Source organism: Salpingoeca rosetta, assembly GCF_000188695.1.
Source record: "Salpingoeca rosetta unplaced genomic scaffold supercont1.34, whole genome shotgun sequence".
NCBI lineage: Eukaryota > Choanoflagellata > Craspedida > Salpingoecidae > Salpingoeca > Salpingoeca rosetta.
In genome coordinates, this window is record NW_004754900.1 from 585,405 (window position 1) to 602,765 (window position 17,361).

The following is a 17,361-nucleotide window of genomic DNA, read 5'->3' on the forward strand; positions in this document are numbered from 1 at the left end:
GCCCTCGCACACACACACACACACACACACACACACACACACACACACACACACACACAGACACACACACACACATACATACATACACACATACATACACACACCGGCAAGCGCAGCCAGCACCAAATCAAATGCCCCATAAACGCATTCACACTTATCTGAAGGCTCATTCGCTCTTGCGTTGGTTGATTGTCACCATAACTTCGATTGCTGTTGTTGTTGTTGCTGCTGCTGCTGCTGTTTGTTGATTGATTGATTGATTGACTTGCATGCAGAATGTTGTTGTTGTATGGATTGAACACCAAAGCAAAACATAACGTGGTGCAGTGGCAGGAAAATGAAATGAATTGGACGACACAAAGCCACACACATCCACAGTAGAGGCACATGCAACGAATGCCAAACATAACAGCAAGGAACAAAGGGCACATGGGGGACGAAAGAAAGGACGGTGGTTATCGCGCTTGCTTGTTTGTGTGAAGCAGCCATATGGGGGGAGAGAGAGAGAGAGAGAGAGAGAGAGAGAGAGAGAGAGAGAGGGAGAGAGAGAGAGAGAGAGAGAGAGGGAGAGAGAGAGAGAGAGAGAGAGAGAGAGAGAGAGAGAGAGAGTGTGTGTGTGTGTGTGTGTGTGTGTGTGTGTGTGTGCGTGCGCGCGTGTGTATGTGAGCACGAGTAGCACGGGGCATTGCGGACGTTGGACGGGTTTAGCCGGCAATGTCTGTTGCCTCTGTGGCGAGGGAGCCGTTGACAACCTTCGTCTTGTACTGCTCGGGCACAGGCATCTCTTTCTGTTGGCATGCAAAGCCACAAGCATGTACAGTGGTGGGCGTGAGGTGTGTGAAACCAGGCATGCGGGGCCAGCAAGAAAACGCACACCAACACACAATTGAGCCACCAACACCAACACGCACACACGCGCGCGCGCTTGTCCTCATTCTCCACCCTGCAACAACAGCAGCTCCTGTCCCATTTCCCCCCGCTCTCCTCCGCGCAAAATTGCATGACTGACGTAGTCGCCGTTGTCGCCCTCTGGGATGAGAACGTTCATCTCGGACGACTTGGCAGACACAATCTCCGTGTCCAGGCTCGTGGCGCTCAGGTACACCTGGCACCCGTCCGTCTTGTCAATCGACACCGTCGGCACCTGGCAGGGCAGAGAGAAGAGGTGGTGGAGTGTGAGGAGAGGTGATACGATGGGCAAGTGAGAACATTTCAGGGACGGGCATCAGACATGCGTGCACACACACACACACACATACAGAAAGTACCTATTTCACCCACCACATAGACGCACACGCAACGCATGGTACATGCTGCCACTGCATATTTTCGTACCTTCTCGACAACTTGGACCTGCACGCTCTTGCAGTTGACGACATCAAAGACGCCAACAGCGCTGTCAAAGACAACGCCGACCTTCTTGCAGTTGTCCAGCGTGATGCTGTTCACCTTGCCGCTGATCTTGATCGTCGTCTTCTCGCACCTGCAGTGAACACGCAGACATGGGGTTTGGATGGTGGCGTTGATTGGACACAGAAGCATGGGGGTGGGAGGAGGTGTGGAGTGTGTGAGGTGTGCGACGCAAGATGCCACAGCACGCACATGCACTAGACAGACAGACAGACAGACAGACAGACACACACACACACACATACACAGACACACACACACACACGCACGACACAGGACACAGCTGGTGCGTACTTGTAGATGTAGACGGACTGCTTGATGTTGCCCTCGATGACAATGTCGTGGTTGTCCACCTGATACTCGACAGTCCACTTCTTGCCCACGAGCTCAAAGACGGGGTCCTTCTTCTGCTTGCGACAGAAGCGGTGGATGGGAGGGAGTCGAGAGAAGGGTGGAAGTCATGGATGGATGGATGGATGGATGGATGGATGGATGGATGGATGGATGTGTGGAAGTGAGGGGGGGGGATGCACACTTGCATGGCTGAACGTGATATGGCCCACAATCAAAGAAACAGCGCAGCGAGCAAGCAAAGCAGCGTTTGCGTGTGCGCACAAGGTTTTGCACAAGGTTTTGCTTGGCGCGTGCACTGACCACGGCTGCGGCGGGCTTGGCAGCAGGCTTGGCAGCGGTAGGCTTGGCGGCAGATGCAGACACCACCTGTGGTGGGATGTGGTGAGGTGGAGTGTTGGTCGATCGTGGGTACGATGCAACATGAGGAGAGTGGTGAACAAGGAGCAGCAACGGGTTGATGAAGCGGGTGAACTACACAGTAAAGCGCAAAACACACAGCAAGCAGTCACGCACAGCACCAACAACGCCATCGCTGCAATCACTGCCGCGTTGGTGCTGACGTACAGAGGTTGCGCGGAGGGCTGGGTTCTTGTGGGTCATCTGGCTCTTCTCAACCTTCTTCAGGCCAGCAGTCACACCGCCGCCCTGACCATGCACAGACACAGACACACACACAGACACAGACACACACCACGGCATTAACAGTCAAGGGTGTAGGGGGATGAAAGTCGTGAGTGTACAACAGTGTGCTGTGATTGGAGGAGGGGTGGCGGAATGAATGCAACACAGAAAGGCAGACACACAGGCAGGAAAAAAAAAACAACAACAACAACAACAACAGAAAGGAGAAGGCGAACAGCCAGAGACGGGGACAGAGACAGAGGCAACAGTCGAGAAGACCGCCCAAACAGATACACATGCCATCATGGCGCTGATGTGTACAGCCACGCCCCATCCATCCCCTTTGCGACTGCCACACCTTGTTCAGCGCGGCGAAGAGGCTGGCGCGGGTATCACTGCCCTCAGACTTGGACGGCACGGCGGCCGGCTTCGGGGCAGCGGGCTTGGGAGCCGCAGCTGATGATGGTGGCAGTGTGGTTGGGGGGGGGATAGTTGTGTGAGATTGTGGTGGTGGTAACAATGAAAGGTGTACATGGTGGTTGGTGGTTGGTGGAGGGGGAGGTTGTGGATGAGATGGGTGATGGGGGTGCGAGAATTATTGTCGGTGTGTAAGAGCGGCAATTGTGTTGGGGATCATGAACGATAACTCACGAGCAGCGGTGCCAACGAAAGTGCTGGCATCAACGCCATCGCGGTTGTTCCACACGAGGCCTGGCAGCACGAGCAAACAATTGAGAGCACGTGGTGGTGGTGGTTGAGGTGGATGGGTGAGGGACGAGTGGACGGAGAAGCATGGGGTGGTGCATTGGGAACCAGACGTGCATGCATGTACACCGAGCAGAACGAAGACACAAACAGACAAACAGGCAAGCCATCCACCCACACCCACCCACACCCACCCACACCCACCCACACCCACCCGCAAACAACACAACACAACACAACACAACACAACACAACACAACACAACACAACACAACACAACACAACAACCATGACCAGCAGCACGATCACGGCAACTGTACCGGTGGTGTGGATGTCCTTGATGTAGTCGTAAAGGCCATCGAGGACGGCGACCCAGGACTTGGCCCAGTCCACTTGGCTGTCGGCACCATAGCGGTGGTGGTAATGCGCGGGGGGGGGTGGATGCAGTGATTGGAGAACCGGTGAGAGGAGCAGCACAGGAGATGGGTGCACAGGCGCACGCGCGCGCGCGTGTGTGTGTGTGTGATGAAAGCTCAGGAGCACACGCATTCACACAAGAGAGCGCGCGCATATTCCACCACGCAATGTGCACACCTTTGGTCCTTGTCCTTGAACTCCATGAGGACCCGCTATCAGTGGAACGAGGGAGGGGAGAACAAGTGCCGTGGGGTAAGGTGAGTGTGGTCGTTGCGCACTGCACACTGACGGGCAAATCCCCTTGGTTCACACAGACACATACACACGAACAGGCACACAAACGAGCGCACGTTGGTGTAGAACTGGGCGGCGTCCTTCATCTCGCGGACGTATGGGGCGGGCTTGGGGGCAATGGTGACCCAGCCAAGGCATGGGATGCCCTCGCTCACAGCGCTCAGGTGGTTGAACTGCCATCAAACACCAAAGACAGCGGCGTAAGTGCTGTAAAGCACAAGGTGCGATTGCCGCGCAGCGAAAGTACGCGCAATCAGCTGCAAAGAGCGTGCGACAGCGCAGAGGAGTCAAGGTAGACACAGACACACACCTGGTTGCTGCGGCGGTTGCTCTCACGGAAAGACTGGACCTCGGCGAGGGCAGAGGAGGTGTTGTGGAGCAGCTTCATGAGCACATCCTGGGATGGCTGCTTGGCCTTGCTGGCGACGACGATGAACTCGCGCTGAGCGTGGAAGGCACGCTCGACAATATCGAGCTGCGTGGCAAGGTCGCCGCCGAGAGCACGGCCCTTGGCCAGGAAGTCGGCAAAGGGGCCGCTGAGGAGCTGCACACGCACACGTTGTAACGATTGCACACGGGGTGAGTTGTAGTTGTTCGCATCCAAAAAAAAAAAAAGTTTAGCAGGAGTTGAAAGGGGGACGCCGAATGCAGAGAGGAAGAGCATAACCCACAAGCATTCACAAAAAGAACACACAGCCGAGCAAAAAGGGCAACGCAGCCAAGCACGCAAAGCGTGCGCAGTCATCCCACACCCACACCCATACCCACACACCTCGTCGTAGCCGCTGACGCTGGCAGAGTCGTCTGCGGCGCCACCAGCGGGGGCGGCCTGGGCAGGGGCGGGCGCAGAGCCACCGCGGGAGGCAGCGCCCTCAAGGCGCACAGCAACCTGTTTCAAACAAACCCAAACAAGAGGCCAAGCAGCGAATGAGCGAGTGTGAGATAGTGTTGTTGTTGATGCTGCCATCAGTTGTTCAGTTGCTTGTCATCGCATTGAAGCAGAAAGAGTGTGTGCGTGTGTGTGTGCGCGCATGCATGTACCACAACCCGCCCACACAGGCACAGACACAGACACAGACACAGACAGACACACTCACACACACAGACACACACACAGACACACACACACAGACAGACACACTCACACACACAGACACACACACACACAGACACAGAAACACAGATACACAGACACACACAGACACGCACACACAGACACACGGCCTCACCTTCTCCAGGCGCTGAACGAGGGACTCGAGGTTGGACATGGTTCTGGATTGGTTGGTAGTCGGTCAAGTCAGTGGTGCTGGGTTGTATCGATCGTCGTTTGTGGCTGGCGTCAGCGGTTGGTGTGTGTTTGGATTCTTGTCTGTCTGTTTCTGGATGAAATGGATTCCTATCCACCATAAGAGTAAAATGTGCGCATAGTGCGCATTCAACCAATGCATGTTTCGTGTAAACACAGTTTTATGGTGTCGGGAAAGAAGGACTGCAGTGCAAGAGCCGCCAAGAATTTGAACCGGAGGCAAGCTGTGTGTGAAGGCGAGCGACTTCTTCACAGACAGACACACACAGGCACACACACACACACACATACACACACACACACGTGTCAATCAACATTAGGGAGGGGAGGACCGTGAACGGTAACGGTAACAAAGAGCGAGGAGCAGGCAGGCAAACAGGCAGGTGATCTCTTCTGCAATGTGCTGGCTCCATCGTGTGTTCTTGTTGTTAAGTTGTTGTTGCTTCGGTTCTTCGGTTGGGTTTCCTTTTCAATGCTCAGATTTGCTCGTCAAACTCGAGGCTGGATGCCTCGACGCTGGTCGCGCGCTGTTGCTCCTGCCGCTTGCGGGAGCGGACACTGCAAAAACATGACATGCAACATGCAACATGTGAGCGTATGTGCGTGAGATGGCCGGTGTGCGCGTGAGTGTGGAGGGGAAGGGCGCGGCGATGCGGCGTGAGTGTGAGACAACTGGTAGAGAGGCTGCGCGCAACACACAGCGTGCAGCTCAAACGAGCGTTGCATGCTGCGACAACACCACTCGAGCCAAAGCCGCGACGCATCAGGAACCAGGGAAAAAAAAAAAAGGCTGAACGCACAATGCAAAGGCTGCGATGACGACGATGATGGCAAAGACGCTGAGGGCCACGGCAGCAATCACCGCAGGGCCGGCAGCAGAGGAAGAGGACGAAGAGGAGGAAGACGAGCCGCCGGAGCCTGTCAGAGGTGGAGGAAGGCATCGGATAACGAGGCAGGACAGTGGGTTGTGAATAGGAAGAGGGAGCTACAAGTGACATTGTGTGCACACGCACCGCGTGCATGCGCACACCTACACAATAATCATCCCCAGCACACACACACACACACACGCACACACACACACATGCACACACACATACACACATACGCACATGCACACACATACACACGGTACCTTCGTTGCCGACGACGAAAGCGGCAAGGGTGGAGAGGTTCTCGGGAACGCAGTGGCCGTAGTTGGTGCCTTGGTTAACAGGCATGTAGCCATCGGGGCACGAGTCAAAGCAACCGCCATCAAAGTTGACAAGGCCAGCCTGCAAAGCAAGTCAGAGAGGCAGCAATTTTGAGCATGGTCAGATGGTGGGACGAGGAAGACGAAGACGAAGAGGAAGAGGAAGAAGAAGAGGTGCTGGTACGCCCTGTTCCCCGACCACACACACACGCACACACACCTGGCAGAGGTGGCAGGTGCCTGGGACGTTGTCGGTGTAGTCGCACTCCGTGCAGCCCGAGGGGCACGCGCAGGCGTAATAGTTACCGAGGACTTGCAGAATATTGTTAGTGCACACGCGGGGTACCTGTGTTTGGCAAGGAAATACGAAACGCAAGATAAAAACACAACGTGAGCAGAGCTTGAACTTGCAACCAGTCAGTCAGCCAGTCAGCCAGTCAGTCAGTCACAAACAAACAAACAAACACAAACACACACACACATACACACATATGAAACATACGTTCACCTCCGCCCCTCCCCCGCCCCTCACGCACATACAAGAACACATCATGTCACGGCACGGACCTGGCAGGTGCAGGTGGCGCAGCCGATGGCGTCGAATGTGTATGTGGCAATCTCGCCGTCACTGCAGTTACAATTGCCACCAGTGCCAGTGCCAGTGCCACCATCACGGCGCTTTCGCGGGTTGCGTGGGGGATCGGTTGGCGTGGTGGTGTGCGTCGTGCTGTCACGTGCCCAGCTGGTGCTGGTTGTGCTCACCGTCGTCTCCGGGCGCAGGAGCACCTCGCGCACAACGTGTGCAACGCCGTTGGCACCCTCAATGTCAAAGTTTGCAACCTGCACGTTGTTGACGTACACTTGGGTGCCGTCGCTCTGGATGTGCCAGGGCCGGCCATTGGCAGCGGTGAGCGTCTCGCCATCCATGCCACGGAGGTCATCTCCAGTGAAGACGCCAAAGGAGAAGTGGCTGAAGAGGGTGCGCACGTGCAGGGCAAAAGCCTCTTCGGAGGGGAAACGACGATCAACAACGTCGTTGGTGGGCACGAACACGGTGACGCGACGAACGGATGTGAGGAAGGGGGCGAGGCCGGCACTGCGGATTGCACCCACGAAGCGGGAAAAGTCGGCATATTGCTCAAGCACCTGTGGTCATCGGTGGTGTGGTGGGAATGGAGTGTGAGGAAAAGGGCATCGCGCGGAGGGCATTGCATGTACAAACACAAGCTAGCAAGCACACACACACACACACACACACACACACACACACACACACACACACACACACACACACACACACACACACACACCCACACAAAAGCAAACAAACAGCAACGCCCCCCCCCCCCCCCCACACACACATGCCTGGAACTGACCTCGAGGATGTTGCCCTCAATGTAGAAGAACGGCGTTGGGTGCAACACGCCACCAAGGGTGTGGATGAGGCCGTTGCTTGCAGGCAAATCAAAGTTGGTGACAAGGACATTGTCGACGGTGACTATGTTGCCAGACACGCCCACGGTGAGCGGGTTATGGAAAAGGAAGGTGCGGATGTCATCACCGTCACGCGTGAGCAGCTCCTGGTAGTCGATGATGTCGCCAACAATGTAGCTAAGGAGGATGCCACGAAGCAGCAACGGCCGCTCAAGCAAGCGCTCCAGCTGTTCCTGCCCAACGTCCCGCAGAAGGGCAGCGTTGGTGGGCACAAACACGGTGATGGTGTGGGCGGTGCTGAGGAGGTGCGCCAGCCCCGTGTGCTCAAGCGCTTGCACGAACAGACTGTAGTCTGCGTGTGCGCGCAGTACGTCAATGACGGTGGGCCCAGCGGGGGCTGTGCTGGTGCTCTCGTACTCTGTGGACGAGCTCATCTCCGTGCTGGGCAAGGGGCTGGTGGCAGTGGTTTCACCAGAGGTTGTCTCCGTGGATGTCGACGACGATGTGGAGCATTCGAAACACGTGGTCACTGTCCTCGTCTCGGTTGAGCTGCTACTGGACGTGGATGTCTCGGTGGTGGTGTCGGTCGAGCTGCTGCTGGACGTGGATGTGGAGGAACTGCTTGTGGTTGGGTAAGACATGTCGGGCACCAGCACGCCGTCCAGCGTGTGCAGGAAGCCGTTGGAGCCCTGCAGGTCGAAGTTGGTGATGCGAATGCCATTGGCAGAGATGAGGTTGCCGTACGTGTCAATAAACACGGGGTCCGAGGGAGAGAACGTGTCGACGAGCTGGCCCGAGAGATCCACAAGGCCCGCCCGGTCAAGCGACATGGTGAGGATGTGGCGGTACACGCCCATGCGCAGGTGCTCCGGGTGGGCGAAGAGGCTGTTGAGGTCGTCCGTGTCAAACTCGCGGTGGATGGCGGCGTTGGTGGGCGCGAGGAGGGTGATCCCTGGGGTGCTGGCAACAAAGTCACGCAGGCCCGCAGCGCGCACGGCCTGCGCAAACAGGGCAAAGTCTGCGTAGCTCTCCAACACGTCCATGAGGTTTGGCCCCGTGGTGGTGGTGGTCGTTGTTGTTGTTGTGGTGGTAGTTGTTGTTGTTGTGGTAGTGGTTGTGGTGGAGGTGGTGAACACGGCGGAGAAGATGTGCGCGATGCCGTTGACTGCGTCGAGCTGGCTGTTCGTCACAAGGTAGCCGTCCGCAAACACCTGGTTGCCAACGACGTTGATGCGGATGGTGGTGCCAGCCAGCGTCGCCAGGGACTGCCCGTCGGCGGCGACGAGGTCTGCGTACGTATACCTGCCGATGATGGTGTGGCGCTGCATGAGGCGTGCAACGCGCTCGGGCTGGCCGTAGAAGCGGAGCACGGCCTCCCAGGTGAGCACGCGGGCGAGGACGCTGTTGCTTGGCAGGAGCACGGTGACGTCGGACAACGCAGCAAGGTCGCCCAGGAGGTTGTCGCGTTGCAGGATCATGAAGATTTGGCTCAGGTCCGCGTACGACCCAATCACATCGGCAAGGTTGCTGCAGTTAGGGCGGGAGGATTTGGATTGGGGGGGGGGGGGGTTGAATGAGGTTGAGGAGGTGAGGAGAGGTGGGGTGAGGAAGGGGGCTGAGAGGGGAACATGGTGCATGCAAGCACAACAGTACGAACACTGGTCGCTAAAACACGCATGGAGAAACACCCCAACAAAACTAACAAACACAAGCTTGTTCGCACGCACACACCCAGACACACACACCCACACACCCAGACACACAAAACAATCACGCACATACACACATACACGCACAATCACACACGCACGCACACCCACACACCCACACGCACACGCACACACGCACACGCACACACACACACACACACACAAAATCAAACACCAAATCACAGACACATACACCCTCTCCCTTTCCGTGACTCACGGTCTGCCGGCGAGACAGTAGTCGTGTTGGATGGGGGTGCAGACGGAGCCGAGGGCCGAGTCCGTGCATTCAAAACCAGGCTCAATGGTGCAGATGCCAGAGCAGCCGTCGTGGTCGAAGCGGTTTCCGTCGTCGCACTCCTCGCCGGGGTCGACGCGCCCGTTGCCGCAGTACTCCGTGACGTCGCCATTTGCGGTTGCCGTGGCCGGAAGCATGGTGACTGCCGCCAGGGCGCACAGCAGCGCTGCTGCCAGCATGGCTTGTGTGGATTGCCGTGCCATCTTTTCACAAAAAACGCGGTGAGCTTGCGTGTGCGTAGATGTGAGGACCAAGTTGTGCCTTCTTGATCGATGAGATGTGTGTGCGTGTGTGTGTGTGTGTAACCGCGGCCTGCCTGAAAAGATGTATCTTCCTTTTGCCTGTGTGTCAGTCTTGTCTGTCAGCTGCGGAGAAAGGGAGGGTGTGAAAATGAACATGGCGATGAGAAAGACAAGGAGAAGACGGTGTGCGTGTGCGTATGTGCGTGCGTGTGTGTGTGTGTGTCTGTGTGTGCTTGCGTGAGATGTGTGATGATGGGCACTGCGCTTGCTCTTGCAGTGGTGGCGGAGAAGTAAGTTTTTCTGTGCAGTGAGTTTTTTTTCCCCTTGTTCGTGTGTGTGAGCTGTGCTTTGTGCTTGCTTCACCACCCAGCCAGCATCGTCATCATCAGCATCAGTGAACCAATCACGATAGGCGCATAATGTGTTCTGCTATCGTGGCGAAGCAAGAGCGCATCAGGCACACACACACACACACAAGAAGGCAAAGGTTGCTTGCTTGCTTGCTGGCTGGGTGGCTAGAGTGGTTGGTGACGACAGGCGACGAACGCACACGCAACACAAGCTCACCTCGGTGCTGGACAGCTAGCTGCTGCTCACGTTACGATGTGACGGCAAAGAAGCAAGGCCTTGGTGAAGCAAGGCAAAATGAGGGAGCGCAACTGATAGGGTGGTGAATGATGACATGATGACATGGTGACAGCCTCTCTCTCCACTGCTGCACACCTGCTTGCTTGCCGTGCCTGCTTACTGTGACGCAGTGACATGTGAGTGCGTGTGACAGCGTTCCCGCCATCATCGCGTTGTGTTTTGCAGCAGTGGCCAGCCCAGTTTTTTTGTGCTTGTGCGTTGCGTCGTCGCTTGCCGAAGCAAGATGAAGCGGGCACGAAGTCGTGCGCGTTGCTGTGCCGTGGGACACGGAGGTGGCGAATCACCGTGCACCGTGCACAAAACGGTGGCTGCATCGGACTTTGCATCCATTCGCAACGATGCGGTTGCATCGAATAGTAGCATAGTCGAAAAATAGCTGAAAACATCACAAAAACTACTGTACACGCTTTATGATGTCGTTTGTACTCAACAGCGAACTTTCGTTCGCACCAAAACGGGATAGCGAATAGTAGCGTTCGATGCGAACGTGGCGAAGGGTAAGCGAACGTGGCGAATGGTTAGCGAACGTGGCGAAGGCAGGCATCTGTGACACGCACCACACAACACACGACACCACCAACCACAATCCACAACAACAACAACAACGCACGGTATCTGCGCGATGCGGGTGGTTGACTGGCAGCGATGCGGCCGCAGCACGGCGACGAGCACGGTCGGCTGGGGAGCTCAATGGAATGGTGGGAGCCGGAGCGGCGTTGTCGTGGTGGTGGTGCGTTTCGGCTCTCTTCGCGAGCGCGAAGTAACATAACTCGCGTGTCAAGCGAGACGACCACGCTACTGAACAGCGACAGCAGTAAGTTGCGAACATGGCAAGCCCAGCCCAGTTTGCTTGGAGGCGCTTGCGTGTGTGGGCATGAGTGTGCTTGCGTGTGTGTGTGTGTATGTGTGCTCTCGCGCGTCCTGTCATGTCCTTGTTGCTTTCTTTCTTTTTTGTTCATCTTTCGTCGTTGGGCGTCATTCCATTTGTCGAGCTAACCTTTTCTTCGCACCGCCAACTACTGGTTGCCCCTGACAACTTCACTGGCAAAGGGACACGCACGCTGAGCCGTCTCCAGGCATTCACCGCCATCACCCTGCCAAGGTACCGAGCCCGGTCAACCACGCTCCCTTTGCCGCGCTTGCTGCAGTGTGTTTTGGCCTCCCTCCCTGCATTGCTTGAGTCTCCTCTTTTCGTGCCAAGCTCGGCCAAAGCAAGCCACTCAACCACACACACACACACGGCCACTGCCACATAATCAATCGCTCGCGTGCTTTTCCCGACGCAACCCTTTCATGGCCATTTTCCATCCACCCCCGCGCCAATCAGGTTTGTCGTGTGCGTGTATGTAGTCGCTGTGGGCGATGATCGTGAGAGGCGGTGATGATGGTGATGATGATGCCTTATGGAGCAGACGTTGGGGGGGGGGGGGAGTCAAAGCAACATTGCTTCATCTTTCGTTGTGCACTGCACCTGGTGTTCTGTGTACGATGGTTTATTCGTGGTGGTGTGTGTTTGGTTTGGAGTGGTTCATTTATTTCGCCATCCTCCACTATCCAAGAACAGCAGCACCAGAGAGACTCGACAAAGCACAAGACCACACAGGCACAATACACGTACACAAGACCACACAGACACCACACGCAGTTTGCATTGACTGACGCACAAACCAAACTCCCGTCCTCTCAACGCAGGTTCTCTCTACTGCCCGAGCAAGTAGTCTCAAGCACCTGATACCAAGCCCTTTTGCTGTGACACCCGGCTCAAGTTCCAATAACCCACCTTTCCTTCCATACCAAGCAAGCCACCTTTTCGGCTCTTTCGTCACTCAAATTCAAGGCCATGAGGACTTGGATTGTTCCCGTGGCAGCCCTTGCGCTGCTCCTTGGCACCGCCACCACGGCCTTTGCTGAGCGCTGCGGTGATGGCATCCTGGACGCCGGCGAGTACTGCGATGATGGAAACCGATTCAACCGCGATGGGTGAGCAACGAGTGCCATGCGTGTGTGTGTGCGTGCGTGGCGTGCGTGTGCTTGTGTGCTTGTTTGTGTGCTCTTGTGTGTGTGTGTCCTTGTGTGTTTGTGCTTGTGTGGGTTAACTGTGCTGTGCGTTGACGTGAATGAGCGCCTTGCTGGCTCCTGCACCGTTTATCTCACGCCGTGCCCCCACATTCTCTTCTTTCCTACCTTATAGTTGCTCCGGTCTTTGCACCGTTGAGCCTGGCTTCCGCTGCGTCCAGCCTGACTCTGGCCCATCTGACTGCAACCCAGACATGCCCAACACCTGCCCCAACGTTGGCCCGTGAGTTTTTATGTGTGCATGTGTGTGTGTGTGTATTTTGTGCGTCTACGTGTGTACTTGGTAGTGCGCGTGTGTGCTCGGCCGTGTGCGTGTATTGTACCTGATGTTTGTCGCTGGTGTTTGTTTCGAAGCCTCACCCCATTCATTCCATACCACCCCGCTTCCGTCTCTCTGTCCTTCTCTCCGTGTTCGCCAGATACTCCACGGTGAGCCCGCGCACGGCGTGCGACGGCTACGAGCCCGAGCTCGACCAGTTTGGCGACCTCATCTTCTGCGGCCAGAGCGGCCACGCGTGCCCCACCAACTCCTTCTGCGGCGGCCGCGACTACTGCTGCAGCTACAACGTTGCCAGCACCACCACCGCACGCACCACAACGCGCGCTACCACCACCACGCGCGCTACCACCACGACCACCACCCGTCGTCCCACCACCACGACCACGCGTACCACGACCACGCGCACGACGACTCGTCCTCCCACGACCACCACGACCCGCACCACCACGCGCCCTCCGACAACCACCACGACCACCACGCGCCGTACCACAACCCGCGCCCCCACCACGACCACTGCTCGCCGCACCACAACCGAGTGCGTGACTCGCACGTGCCGCTGCAAGCCTGGCTCTGTTGAGCAGCGCTGGATCGAGGATGGCTGCTGGACTTGCGCCTGTGTGCCCGAGGGCTACACCACCACCACGGCACGCACCACCACCCGCAGGACCACCACCCGCACTACCACCCGTGCTCCAACGACCACCCGTGCCCCCACCACTACGACTCGTGCCCCAACCACGACTACTCGCGCCCCAACAACTACTCGTGCCCCCACGACCACTGACCGCCGCACCACGACCGAGTGCGTCACGCGCACGTGCCGCTGCAAGCCTGGCTCTGTTGAGCAGCGCTGGATCGAGGATGGCTGCTGGACTTGCGCCTGTGTGCCCGAGGGCTACACCACCACCACGGCGCGCACCACCACCCGCAGGACCACCACCCGCACTACCACCCGTGCCCCCACCACGACCACCACGCGTGCCCCCACCACGACCACTCGTGATACGCGCACCACCACCCGCGATATGCGCACCACCACGACAGACAGCGGCCTTTGCGGCGGCTGGGCGCCCACTCGCGACCACACCGGTAAGCATGCAGGGCTGAGAGATGGCCAAGTTGTGAAATTGTTGTCGTGGTTCTGTCATCACGCGTCATGTGTTAGCTCGTGACATTATACACACCACTACACTTGTTCCCAACTCATGAAATGCTCCCCTCTTCATCCTCCTCATTCTCACCAAATGCACACATACATACACACATACACACACACACACACACACACACACACACACACACACACACACACACACACACACACACACACACACACACACACACACACACACACACAGGTTCCCTCATCTACTGCGCCCGCGATGGCCACGCCTGCCCCGATGACTCGTTCTGCGGCGCCCGCGACTACTGCTGCCCTGAGGGCTCCCCAACCACCACCACACGCCGTACCACAACACGCGATACGCGCACCACCACCACGCGTGCCTCAACCACCACTGTGACGCGCCCGCCAACGACGACTGGCCGCACCACCACGCGCGCGCCAACCTCCACCCCGCGCTGCCGCCTTCGCGAGTGCCGCTGCAAGCCCGGCTCGTACGAGCTGACGTGGATTGAGGACGGCTGCATCAACTGCGCCTGCGTCCCGGACGGCTACACGACAACTACCTCTCGCCCCACCACCACCCGCACCAGCCGCACCACCACCGTCACTCGCCCGCCAAGGACCACCACCACGCAGAGGCGAACCACGACACGCCCCCCGGCCACCACCACCACCCGCCGGACCACCACCCCATACACGACCACCCCCAGCATCTGCAACACGCACCGCATCAGCAGCGAGTCTGCATGCGACTCTCTCTGCGGCGGTCTGTACGAGTTCTACGGCCCCGCCGAGTACCTGCCTCTCTGCCTGAACAACGTAAGCGAAAAGCACACGCAAGGAGGGGAGAGAGGGGCGAAGTTGGGCGTGCTGTGTTTGTTGTCTGATGCTTGCATGCAACAGTAATTGCTGTGTGGTTGCTGTGCGGTTGCCGCGTGGTTGCGGCCCTCTTCTCTCTCACTCTCTCACTCTCACTCACACACACTCTCTCTTTGTGCGTGCTCTCATTGTTGCTTTGATTTGTCTCCAACTACCTATGGCATTCACTCACCCAATTTGGGGGTTTGATTTGTACCATCAACACAGCTCTGCTTCTGCTACACCACCACCACGACGACGACGACGACAACCACGACAACTACGACTACCACGACCACGACTACCACGACCACGACCACGACCCTTCCCGTCTGCTACACCAACCGTGTGCGCAGCCGCCAGCAATGCGACCGTCGCTGCGGTGGCTCCTACACCTTCTACCCGAAGCGCGCCTACGACCCCGACTGCAACCACCGCGTAAGTGCACAACGTTGGGTGCATGTGTGTGCGTGTGCATGTGTGCGTGTGTGTGTGTGCGTGCATGTGTGTACTTTGCGGAGCAGCAACTGAAAGCGCTTCATTGTGTGAATGAGGCTGCCATCTGACCTCCTGCCATCGTATCTGCTCCCCCCACTCGCTACAACCCCCCTCTCTCACGCGTACGACCTTCTCATGCTTCTGTCCTCCTTTGTCACTCACTTGCCCATCTTGTGTTGGGTTGTCTTGTCTTGTGCCCCACAGCTGTGCTTCTGCATCAACCGCCGCCGTTCTGTTGAGGACGAGGCTGTCGTTGCTGCTGTTGAGCCCCACGCTGTTGCCCGCCGCTCCACAGACATCTGCAACTGCCGTTCCGACGAGGCCACCACATACATCTTCGATTCCAACGGCTGCGCCTCCTGCCTCTGCCAGGTACATGCCGTGATGTGTGATCCGCGTGCGTGTTTGGGTGTCTTTCGTGTGCACATGAGTTATGTATGTGTGTGAGTGTGTGAGAGAGAGAGTGTGTGTGTGTGTTATGTGTGTGTGTGTGAGCGAGTGTGTGTGTGCGTGTGTGTGTATGTGTGTGTGTGTGTTTCCCCCAAACGTTGGCAGCACTGCCACCATCTCCAATGACCTTCAGCTCACAATCAATGCACCCCAAATCACACTCGGCCGTTCGCCCACGACTGCAGGCGCCTCAACTGTGCCAGGCGGACGCGCTTCTCTCTGACGGCTCAGCGTGCTCCTGCGATGCCAACTGCTGGGAGTGCCAGCATGACGGGCGCCAGGCCGGCTTCTGCCAAGTCTGCAAGGTACGCATGGCATGCGCAACTCGTGCGCACACGAACAAATAAGCACACACACACACACACACACACGCACACACACACACACACAAACAGCGTTTGCATGCTGTGCATGCATGCATGCTTGTTTGTCCATGGCGTGTTATGTGTGCAATCGGTTGCTGTCAGTGTTGTTTCAATGTGTGCGATACCAACAACTGCTTGTGATGCGCCATCACAATCGCATTGTCGCTCGCTTCTCACTCACCCTTCCTCCTCCTCCTCCTCCTCCGCACACAACAGAACGGTCGCTTCCAGTACGGTGGCCAGTGCCTCGACACGTGCCCTCGCGACTACGTTGGCGTTGGCAGTGGCAACTTCTACCGCCGCTGCGTGCACCAGTCTCTCCTCGCCAACCCTGCATCTGTTGTCACGGAGCAGGTGCGCAGCGAGGACCAGACCTCCTCCGATGGCAGCGGCAACGCTGGCGGCATGTCTGGCACTGGCGTTGTCCTCGTCGTCGTTGGCTCCGTCTTCATCATCTGCGTCGCCGTCGCAGCCGTCGTCGTCATGTGAGTGCAAATGCGTGGATGCGCGTGTCTGTGTCTTGATGTGTGTGTGTGTGTCTTTATGTGTGTGAATTGATGCGTATGCGTGTTGGCGTGTGTATGATCCATTTGGTGGATGTGTTCATGCGCAAGCAAGATGTTGTTCTTGTGCATGGCACAGACTGTCCTTCTGAACGAACACACGACATCTCACCCCGACCTGTGTTTCTCCCCTCTCCCCCGTTACATTCACGCCATGATCACGACTACAGCCAACGGTCGCGCCGCCGCCAGCGTGAGGCCGAGACGGCCCTCTCGCGCGAGGCAAACATGCTGGAGTTTGATGAGAACCTCTAAACGACCCAACACGTGCACACGTGCACACTACCGTTTCCAGCTTATCAACACACCTCCATCCCCATATCAAGTATCCTTCTGAAACCGCCAATGGCTCTGCCATCCATCCATTCATCCATCCATTCCCTGATTGACTTCCAATTGCAATCGCTGGATCACCTTCTCCTTTCGCCTGCACCTGTGGCGTTGGGCCATATCTCTTGTCACCTCTTCACTGATAGTCATCGCTGCAACCTCAACTTGTAGCCGATGGTTCATTGTTA

General features: G+C 57.1%; 5 protein-coding genes across 5 annotated transcripts in view; 3 read left to right on the top strand and 2 right to left on the bottom strand.

Annotated features, from left to right (window-relative positions):
- Positions 1-142, top strand: part of PTSG_10787 (uncharacterized protein) — a gene marked incomplete at its 3' end in the record, with an annotated part of 2,445 nt that extends 2,303 nt beyond the window's left edge. Inside the window, exon 6 of the mRNA XM_004988696.1 lies at positions 117-142. Coding sequence (XP_004988753.1) covers positions 117-142 — 26 coding nt within the window. The remainder of the gene's footprint in view (positions 1-116) is intronic.
- A 562-nt stretch (positions 143-704) lies between these two features.
- PTSG_10788 (adenylyl cyclase-associated protein) lies at positions 705-5,069 on the bottom strand (the record flags this gene model as incomplete). Its single annotated transcript, XM_004988697.1, has 14 exons — positions 705-788; positions 1,010-1,144; positions 1,336-1,483; positions 1,705-1,820; positions 2,065-2,130; positions 2,329-2,409; positions 2,744-2,841; positions 3,037-3,096; positions 3,411-3,487; positions 3,685-3,719; positions 3,858-3,974; positions 4,112-4,345; positions 4,574-4,690; positions 5,031-5,069. The coding sequence occupies 14 exons, from the start codon at positions 5,067-5,069 to the stop codon at positions 705-707; spliced, it is 1,407 nt and encodes a 468-aa protein (XP_004988754.1).
- A 176-nt stretch (positions 5,070-5,245) lies between these two features.
- On the bottom strand, positions 5,246-10,219 carry PTSG_10789 (uncharacterized protein). Its single transcript, XM_004988698.1, has 7 exons — positions 9,660-10,219; positions 7,676-9,260; positions 6,867-7,445; positions 6,520-6,645; positions 6,243-6,381; positions 5,908-6,025; positions 5,246-5,665 (listed from the first exon to the last, which is right to left on the bottom strand). Exons 1-7 carry the CDS (start codon positions 10,133-10,135, stop codon positions 5,584-5,586), a joined length of 3,105 nt encoding a protein of 1,034 aa, XP_004988755.1. The 5' UTR covers positions 10,136-10,219; the 3' UTR covers positions 5,246-5,583.
- Positions 10,220-10,850: 631 nt separating this feature from the next.
- PTSG_10790 (uncharacterized protein) lies at positions 10,851-12,345 on the top strand (the record flags this gene model as incomplete). Its single annotated transcript, XM_004988699.1, has 5 exons — positions 10,851-10,970; positions 11,271-11,387; positions 11,620-11,729; positions 11,955-11,995; positions 12,320-12,345. The coding sequence occupies 5 exons, from the start codon at positions 10,851-10,853 to the stop codon at positions 12,343-12,345; spliced, it is 414 nt and encodes a 137-aa protein (XP_004988756.1).
- A 76-nt stretch (positions 12,346-12,421) lies between these two features.
- PTSG_10791 (uncharacterized protein) lies at positions 12,422-17,098 on the top strand (the record flags this gene model as incomplete). The annotated part of the gene is made up of 9 exons (XM_004988700.1): positions 12,422-12,607; positions 12,819-12,926; positions 13,123-14,072; positions 14,342-14,928; positions 15,196-15,405; positions 15,670-15,837; positions 16,101-16,220; positions 16,497-16,765; positions 17,014-17,098. Exons 1-9 carry the CDS (start codon positions 12,468-12,470, stop codon positions 17,096-17,098), a joined length of 2,637 nt encoding a protein of 878 aa, XP_004988757.1. The 5' UTR covers positions 12,422-12,467.
- Between the last annotated feature and the right edge of the window lie 263 nt (positions 17,099-17,361).

Excerpts from the sequence above, each read along its gene's own strand:
- PTSG_10789 (XM_004988698.1), bottom strand. The coding sequence starts at position 10,135 with ATGTTCATTTTCACACCCTCCCTTTCTCCGCAGCTGACAGACAAGACT. Across the intron at positions 6,646-6,866 it reads GCGCCACCTGCACCTGCCAG|GTACCCCGCGTGTGCACTAA; the intron begins GTCCGTGCCGTG and ends TGCCAAACACAG. Across the intron at positions 5,666-5,907 it reads GTCATCGCAGCCTTTGCATT|TGTCCGCTCCCGCAAGCGGC; the intron begins GTGCGTTCAGCC and ends ATGTTTTTGCAG.